This window comes from Stomoxys calcitrans, chromosome 4, assembly GCF_963082655.1.
Source record: "Stomoxys calcitrans chromosome 4, idStoCalc2.1, whole genome shotgun sequence".
Lineage (NCBI taxonomy): Eukaryota > Metazoa > Arthropoda > Insecta > Diptera > Muscidae > Stomoxys > Stomoxys calcitrans.
In genome coordinates this window covers 133,682,103-133,691,887 of record NC_081555.1, presented here as the reverse complement: position 1 = coordinate 133,691,887, position 9,785 = coordinate 133,682,103, and the positions used below count along the sequence as shown (strand labels likewise).

The 9,785-nt window shown below is 45.1% G+C and overlaps 1 protein-coding gene across 1 annotated transcript; it reads left to right on the top strand.

Moving 5' to 3' along the window:
* The first annotated feature begins 545 nt into the window (after positions 1-545).
* Positions 546-7,845, top strand: LOC106090300 (uncharacterized PPE family protein PPE54-like). Its single transcript, XM_059367279.1, has 3 exons — positions 546-706; positions 6,721-7,193; positions 7,235-7,845. Exons 1-3 carry the CDS (start codon positions 546-548, stop codon positions 7,843-7,845), a joined length of 1,245 nt encoding a protein of 414 aa, XP_059223262.1.
* Positions 7,846-9,785: the final 1,940 nt, after the last annotated feature.

The window sequence follows — 9,785 nt, the reverse complement described above, 5'->3', positions numbered from 1 at the left end:
CTTTAGTAAAAAATTTAATCAGAAATCAAGTCTAGAGCGGGTACCAATGATTTAGACCAATCGATCATAGTGGACAACGGAACCAAAGGTATTCAGGAAGTAGAGAAGACTTTTTATAAGACTAATACACTCAGAGAAATTTGTTAGAAAAACTGCAAAAATGTTTGCGGTAACTGGAGAAAGTCTGAAACAGCAAACATTTTCTGCTGTTTTCAAACGTTAAAAGTTGAAAAAAGCTTAAAAAACATATAACGTAACATTTTTTCCAATCTAATCAAATCGGAAAGGCAGGTAATTGAACGCTGCATGGAATTTGGCAAATCCAACTAACTCGAAGGAATGAAAACCAATCAATTTGAAAGAGTTTGGTGCATTTTTGGCTATTATTTTGTAAGCTGGACTCACTATATGGAATAGTGAACCTCTTGAAGAGTTAAGAGGCCTAACACGATGTCCAATATATAAAGCTGCGTTATCATTAGATCGTATGAAGGGCATAAAACAATGGTTTAGTTTCGACTGGAAATACGCGATAGCAGCGACTAATGAAGAGCAAAACTGCGGCGGTTGATGATATTTGGCAAATGTTGCAGTCTAACTTAGCAGCAGGTTACACTCCGTATGATGCAGTGACCGTTGATGAGCAGTTATTTCCATACAGAGGCCGCATCTGCTTCACACAACACATTCCACCGAAGCCTGCCAAGTATGGGATAAAGATATGGTGGTTGTGCAACTCAAAATCATATAACCCTGTCAAAGGAATGATTTACTCTGGGAAATTGTCTGACCAGGCACGAGAGATGAATCAAGGGCCGCACAATTTTTTTACAACTTTGGATTTAGCGCGTACTTTGTTCAGGAAGAAAACCGCATATGTTGAAACAGTGCGCTCGAATAGGATATATGTGCCTCAGAGGCCACCGTAGCGCAGAGGTTAGCATGTCCGCCTATGACGCTGAACGCCTGGGTTCGAATCCTGGGTTCAGAAAAAAATTTCGGCGGTGGCTTTCCCCTCCTAATGCTGGCAACATTTGTGAGGTACTATGCCAAAGAGGTGTCGTACTGCGGCACACCGTTCGGACTCGGCTATAAAAAGGAGGCCCCTTATCATTGAGCTTAAACTTGAATCGGAATGCACTCATTGATATGTGAGAAGTTTACCCCTGTTACTTAGTGGAACGTTTATGGGCAAAATTTTCAATCTTTTCTCTCAGATATTCAAAAAAAACCCTAAGCGTCCTGTCAACAGCACATTGTTCGGATTCAACGGAGATTCAAATATGCACAAGAATAAAAAGTCGTGTGTTAATAAAATGGACCGGATCTTTGAACATATACATACAAGCGCTTAACAAATCACTGGTCATTGGCCATGTTTTATAATATGGTGGACATCGCCGCATTGGCTGCATTTATTTCATACAATGAGATTAAGCCAATAAAAAAAGTGACTGACGATAGTCATTCCTACTGATGCTGAAAAATCAATTGGTACTACCAAACATAGAGGAATGAGCGCTGAACAACCGGATAACCGCATATCCAAGGATATGGAACGCAATGTAAGCATTTAATGTAAAGGTAAGAAAAAATAATTCTAAATACCCACCATCATAGGATTGGGTTATACTAATCTAATCATTCCGTTTGTAACACCGCGAAATATTCTTCTAAGACCCCGTATAAATATTCTTGATCGTCTCGACGCTCTGAGTCGATCTAGCCGTGTCCGTCCGTCAAATCAGCCGTCGAACGCGTAAAGCTAGCCGCTTGAAACTTTGCACAGATATTTAATATTGATGTAGGTCGTTGGGGATAGCGATTGGGCCATATTGGTTCAGATTTAGACATAGCTCCCGTATAAACCGATGACTTCTTGAGACCTTACAAGCCGCAATTTGTGTCAGATTTGGCTGAAATTTTGCAAGCCGCAATTTTTGTCCGTTTTGGCTGAAATTTTGCAAATAATGTTCCGTTACGACTTCCAATAACTGTGTCGAGTACGGTTCAAATTGGTTTATAACCTGATCTAGCTCCCGTATAAACCGATCTCCCGATTTGACTTCTAAAGCCCTTCCAAGCCGGAATTTGTGTCCGATTTGGCTGAAATTTTGCATGCGCTACGGTCTTTTTCGGTCTATAATCTGATATAACTCCCAGATAAACCGAACTCCCGATTTGACTTGGTGAGTCCTTACAAGCCACAATTTGTACCCGATTTGGCTGAAATTTTGCACGTGAAGTTCCGTTATGACTTCCAACAACTGTGTCAGGTACGGTTTAAATCGGACTATAACCTAATATAACTCCCATATAAACCGATCTCCTGATTTGACTTCCTGAGCCCTTACAAGCCGCAATTTTTTTCGGATTTGGCTGAAATTTTGCATGCGGTGTTGTGTTACGACTTCCAAGAACTGTGCCAAATACCATGTAAACCGGTCTCTTGATCATCCTCGTTCGATACCCAGATGCTTTAATTTTCGCTTGTTTGACAGACGTTTGGTATGTAGAATAAAATTATGACATTAAACTAAATTTATTTTGAATAAATTTTTAGTAGAATCCATGGTGGGTTCCCAAGATTCGTGCCGGCCAAACTTAGCACGCTTTTACTTGTTTTCCTTAAAACATATGCTTCAACGAATTGGTCACCCGGGTGGGTATTGGTAAACGACGCATACAACATTCTTTGGTAAGGCGAAGGTTGAGCCGATTTAGCCTTGTCCGTCCGTCTGTCTGTTTGTGGAAAGCACTTCCTATCAGTGTAGGTCGGTTGGGATTGTAAATGGGCCATATAGGTCCATGTTCTGATAAAGCTGCCAAAAAAATCTATCTTGTATCTTGACTAGTTAAGCCTCTAGACGGCGCAATTTTCTATGAAGGGTTTTATTATGATTTCCAACAACAATGCCGAGTATGGTAAAATCGGTTCATAATTATTATAGTTGACAAATAAACGGATCTCAAATTTTGACTTCTTGAGCCACTAAAGAGCGCAGTAATTATCCGATTTGGCTAAAATTTTCCATGAGGTCTTTTGTTCGGACTTCCAACATCTGTATCAAGTATGGTCTAAATAGGGTCATAACCTGATATAGCTCCCATATAAAATTATCTACCGATAATACTTCTAGAGCCTATAGAGGGCGCAATTATTTGTCGATTTGACTGAAATAATGTACAGCGTCTTCGCATTTCTTATCCAATTTGGCTAAAATTTTACGGAATAACTTCTACTGTGGTCTCCAATATTCAGTCCAATTATGGTTCAGTCCATATTATGCCCTCCACCATATAAACCGCCCTTGTATCTTGACTTCTTTAGCCTCTAGAGGGCGCAATTTTTATCCGATTTGACGGAAATTTTGCACGTGGTCTTTTGGTATCACTTCCAATAACTGTGCTAAGTATGGTTAAAATTGGTTCATAACCTGATATTGCTGCCATATAAACAGATCTTCGGTCTTGACTTCTCGACCCTCTAGATGGCGCAATTTTTATCCCATTTGACGGAAATTTTGCACGTGGTGTTTTGGTATCACTTCCAATAACTGTGCTAAGTATGGTTCAAATCAGTTCATAACCTGATATAGCTGCCATATAAACCGATTTTGGGTCTCGACTTCTTGAGCCACTAGAGGGCGCAATTTTTATCCCATTTGACGGAAATTTTGCACGTGGTGTTTTGGTATCACTTCCAATAACTGTGCTAAGTATGGTTAAATCGGTTCATAACCTGATATAGCTGCCATATAAAACGATTTTCGATCTTGACTTCATGAGCCGCTAGAGGGCGCATGTCTCATCTGATTTGGCTGAAATTTTGCACTTGGTGTGTTGGTATGGTTCACATCGGTTCATAAAACTGGTATGGCTGCCATATAAAACGATTTTCGATCTTGACTTCATGAGCCGCTAGAGGGCGCATTTCTCATCCGATTTGGCTGAAATTTTGCATGAGGTGTTTTGTTATGGCTTCCAACAACTGTGCTTAGTATGGCGCAAGTCGGTACAAAATCTGACATAGCTGCCATATAAACCGATATAGGATCTTGGCTTCTTGAGCCTCTAGAGGTCGCAATTCTCATCCGATTTGGCAGAAATTTTGTACAACGGTTTCTCCCATGACCTTCAACATACGGGTCCAATATGGACCCAATAAACCGATCTCCCGATTTTGCATCCTGAGTTCCTACGAGGTGCAATTCTTATCCGAATGGACTGAAATATTAGATAATGAACTCGACAAATGCTATCCATGGTGGAGGGTATGTAAGATTCGGCCCGGTCGAACTTAGCACGCTCTTGCTTGTACTTGCTTAAAAAGAGATACCGGCGATCCATGGTGGAGGGTATATAAGATTCGGTCCGACCGAATTTAGCCCGTTTTTACTTGTTTCCCTTGACCATCTGCTTCAATTAGTACAATAGCAACATAAACCTTTCCCCTAACTTTTTTCATTATTTTCTTTCGAGAACCTCTTCCCCTTTACCTTTTTGTGATAATATTTGAAAGCACCTGGTTTTGTAATATGATTAAAGCTCTACCACCTTTGCCATATTAGGGCTCAATACCTGGCGATTAGTGAGTAATTTGCAAGGGCGGATTTAAGTTATTATTTTCAATATGCTGCATACTACACACACCCACATACACATAGAAAACAATAACAAAATATTGAACAAATGTGAGCGCTTAACTTTATTTTATGAAGGTTATTACGCGAAAACATTTTCTTTTATTTTTCCTTTGATAATGGCCGTGAAAAACGAAAAGTCAAAATTAATTTACTATATTTCAAGGTCATTAGAGCGCGGGCCTACGTCCATGAAGAGAGAATCAGGGAGAGAGAGAGAGAGAGAGAGAGGTAAAGAGTGATTTAGGGAGGGGTTGGCACAAATTGCTACCACAAACCTCGGCCAGTTTTGGGCCTGAAACGACTTTTTATAGCATCAAACGCGTTATTGTGATTACCACAATGGGAATGCTAATGATGATGATGGCTGTTTTATGACCAAGTCATTATTTTTATGATTTCCTGTTTGGTTAGATGGGCTATAATTAATAATTTGCATAACAATAACGGCTTAAAATTCAAAAACTAAATATGACATTCAACACAACTTGACATTAGGCATTGTCCGTCGTCGCAGACGCCTTCGCCGCACTAACACACCCACAATAATTGCTATTGTTATGGAACTTGTTCCTTTGGCCGTTAAAAAGGATGTATTGGTCTTTATTATTATTATTATAGTTGTTGTTTTTGCTTTTGCTTTTTTTTCGGAAGGACTTCTTTTGTAATGCTCTGCGGGCATTTTAGTTATTTTCCGCTTTTTTTCTCCTTCATTGTGTGTCTGGGCGGGTTTGTAAAGAGGTAAGGCCCAGGCTTGCCTTCATTTTTAATGACCGACAGCTGTGGTTCATAAAATGGAATTGAAATTCCAATATAAATTGTACGAACACAAAACTATAATTCTGCCCAACAATGCCGGGGCAACAATGAAAAGCAAAAAAAAAAAAATATATGAGGAAAAACTGCAAAAATGTGCCATATTGTGATGATTTTTGTACTAAAGCATCTACTCGTTCACCACCCCACACAGCAACGAAAAAAGTTAAGTCTATTTTAAGTAGCCTTTCGCCAAGCAGCGGATAGAAAACAACGTATTGTTCTTATTGTTGTCGAAATGAATGAGGGTATCCTTTCGAAAACAAAAACTCAAAACGAAAAATTTTCTAACAACAATCGGCTCTTCTTGGCCGGATGCCTCATCAACTCAGCAACCTCTCCCACAAGCATGTTTGCGAAAGACTTTTAGTTTGATATGATTATGGGCTCTCCATAGGGTTCACAGCCACTATCCTTCAGTACACTCTCGACTCTATGAAGAGACATTGTCTCCATGCCTCATGTTTTAACCACTCGAACTTTGTCACACATATTTTGAAGACCCAACTGCACAGTCATTTCCCCATACGTAGCGGAGGCGGAAGGAAAAAATATTATTGTTTAAAACTTTGGCCATTATGGCAACAAAAGGAAAATTCAATTTGGATTTTGTTTGCGTTTTTTTATTTTAACTTTGTTTCTCGTTCTCCCCATATCTCTGCATTTTATTCTTCCCTGGCTGGGCTATACAACAAATATAAAAAAAAGCTTTCCGTTTAGTACTGTATGTAGTTTTTTTGACGTTGGTGTTTTATGCCACCGCCCTTTTAAATAAATCTCAGTATGCTTTTTTTATAAAGAAAAAAAAAACAAATTTTATATAGCTTTTCGGTATGACAAGTACTGCCATTTGCCAAGCACCAGATAAAAAAGTATGGAAAATTATTAAGTAACTGTGCGACAATGTTTTGAAATGTGTCTGTGATGACCATGGGGTTGCAAACGGAGCGAGGAAGTTGGTAAACGGCCATCAGAGGTTAGCATGTCCGCCTATGACGCTGAAAGCCTGGATTCAAACCTGGCGAGACCATCAGAAAAAAAATTTTTTTCGACGGTGGTTTTCCCCTCCTAATGCTGACAACACTTATGTAAAACTTCTCTCCAAAGAGGTGTCGCTCTGCGGCACGCCGTTCGGACTCGGCTATAAAAAGGAGGCCCCTTATCATTGAGCTTAAACTTGAATCGGACTGCATTCATTCATATGTGGGAAGTTTGCTCCTGTTTCTTAGTGGAATGTTCATGGGCAAAATTTGCATAGCAGAACGACAAAAGCAGCCGATTTTGATTGCGTTGCTCTATTTGTATCGGATGTGGGCCTGTCGCATGTCGGACTTTCGAATGTGGGCCTGTCGCATGCCGGCCTTTCGGATGTGGGCCTGTCAAATGTTGGCCTGTCGGAAGTGGGCCTGTCGGATGTAAGCCTGTCGCATGTTGGCCTGTCTGATATAGGCCTGTCCGATGAGGGCCTGTCGCATGTGAGCCTGTCGCATGTGGGCCTGTTGGATGTAGGCCTGTCGCATGTGGGCCTGTCGGATGTAGGCCTGTCGCATGTGGGCCTGTCGCATGTGGGCCTGTCGCATGTCGGCTTTTCGGATGTGGGCCTGTCGCATGTCGGCCTGTCAGATGTGTACATGTCGAATGTTGGCCTGTCGGAAGTGGGCCTGTCGGATGTAGGCCTGTCCGATGAGGGCCTGTCGCATTTGTGCCTACCGGATGTGGGCCTGTCGCATGTCGGTTTTCGGATGTGTGCCTGTCGAATTTTGGCCTGTCGGAAGTGGGCCTGTCCGATGAGGGCCTATCGCATGTGAGCCTATCGGATGTGGGCTTGTCGCATGTCGGTCTGTCGGATGTGTGCCTGTCGAATGTTGGCCTGTCGGAAGTGGGCCTGTCGGATGTAGGCCTGTCCGATGAGGGCCTGTCGCATGTGAGCCTATCGGATGTGGGCGTATCGGATGTGGCCCTGTCGGAGGTGGGACTGTCGGATGAGGGCCTGTCGCATGCGGGCCTGTCGATTGTGGGCCTGTTGCATGTGGGTCTGTCGCATGTGGGCCTGTCGAATGTGGGCCTGTTGCATGTGGGCCTGTCGGATGTGGGCGTATCGGATGTGGGCCTGTCGGATGTGGGCGTATCGGATGTGGGCCTGTCGGATGTGGGCTTGTCTAATGTGGGCATGTCGCATGTGGGCCTGTCGAATGTGGGCCTGTCGAATGTAGGCCTGTCGCATGTAAGCCTGTTGGATGTGGGCGTATCGGTTGTGGGCCTGTCCAATATCGGCCTTTCGGATGTGGGCCTGTCCAATATCGGCCTTTCGGATGTGGGCCTGTCGCATGTCGGCCTTTCGGATATGGGACTGTCGCAAGTCGGCCTGTCGGATGTGGGCCTGTAGAATGTGGCCCTGTCACATGTGGGCGTATCGAATAAGTGCCTATCACATGTGGGCCTATCGAATGTAGGCCTATCGCATGTGGGCCTGTCAGATGTAGGCCTGTCGGATGAGGGCCTGTCACATGTGAGCCTGTCGGATGTGAGCGTGTCGCATGTGTGCTTGTCGCATGTGAGCCTGTCGGATGTGGGCGTATCGGATGAGGGCCTGTCGCATGTGGGCCTGTCCGATGTTGCATGGAAGCCTGTTGGATGTGGGCGTATCGGATGTGGACCTGTCCCATATCGGCCTTTCGGATGTGGGCCTGTGGGATGTCGGCCTTTCGGATATGGGCTTGTCGCAAGTCGGCCTGTCGGATGTAGGCCTGTCGCATGTGGGCCTGTCGGATGAGGGCCTGTCGCATGTCGGTGTATCGGATGAGGGCCTGTCGGATGTGGGCCTGTCGCATGTGGGCCTGTCGGATGTAGACCTGTCGGATGTAGGCCTGTCGGATGTGGGTCTGTCGCATGTGGGCCTGTCAGATATAGGCCTGTCGGATGTGGGCCTGTCGGATGTGGGCCTGTCGGATGTGGGCCTGTCGGATGTGGGCCTGTCGGATGTGGGCCTGTCGGATGTGGGCCTGTCGGATGTATGCCTGTCGGATGTGGGCATATCGGATGAGGGCCTGCCGCAGGTGGGCCTCTCGCATGTAGTCCTGTCGGATGTGGGCCTGTCGCATGTGGGCCTGTCGGATGTTGGTCTGTCGCATGTGGGCCTGTCGGCTGTGGGCTTATCGGATGGGGGCTCTCTTCTTTTATCTCTTCTCTTTATTTCGCTTTCTCTAAGTTCCGTGAACTCACTTTGTTTTACCTTCTCACCTTCTCGCATGTGGGCCTGTCGCATGTCGGCCTTTCGCATGTGAGACTGTCGCATGTGGGCCTGTCGGATGTAGGCCTGTTGGATGTGGGCCTGGCGTATGTGGGCCTGTCGGAAGTGGGCCTGCCGGATGTAGGCCTGTCGCATGTGGGCCTCCCAGATGTAGGCGTATCGAATAAGGACTCTCTTCTTTTATCTCCTCCTCTCTTTATTTCGCTTATAAGTTCCGGGAACTCACTTTGTTTTACCTTCTCACCTTCTCGCATGTGGGCCTATCGCATGTCGGCCTTTCGGATATGCGACAGTCGCATGTTGGCCTGTCGGATGTAGGCCTGTTGGATGAGCGCCTGTCGGAAGTGGGCCTGTCGGAAGTGGGCCTGCCGGATGTAGGCCTGTCGCATGTGGGCCTCCCAGATGTAGGCGTATCGAATGAGGACTCTCTTCTTTTATCTCTTCCTCTCTTAATTTTGCTTATAAGTTCCGGGAACTCACTTTGTTTTACCTTCTCACCTTCTTGCATATGGGCCTGTCAGATGTAGGCCTGTGGGATGTAGGCCTGTCGTATGTGGGCCTGTCGAATGTAGGCCTGTCGGATGTAGGCCTGTCGGATGAGGGCCTGTCGCATGTGACCCCGTCGGATGTGGGCGTATCGGATGTGACTGTCGGATGTGGGCCTGTCAGATGTGGACCTGTCGAATGTGGGCCTGTCGGAAGTGGGACTGTCGAATGTAGGCCTGTCGGTCGTGGGCCTTTCTCATGGGGGCCTGTCGGCCGAGGGCGTACCGGTGAGGGCTCTCTTCTTTTATCTCTTTCTCTCTTTATTTCGCTTATAGGTTCCGGGAACTCACTTTGTTTTACCTTCTCACCTTCTCGCATGTCGGCCTTTCGGATGTGAGACTTTTGGATGTGAGCCTGGCATATCTGGCCCTGTCGCATGTGGGCCTTTCGCATGTGGGCCTGTCGGCTGTGGGCTCATCAGATGAGGGCTCTCTTCTTTTATCTCGTCCTCTCTTTATTTCGCTTATAGGTTCCAGGAACTCACTTTGTTTTACCTTCTTACCTTCTCGCATGTGGAACTGTCGTATGTG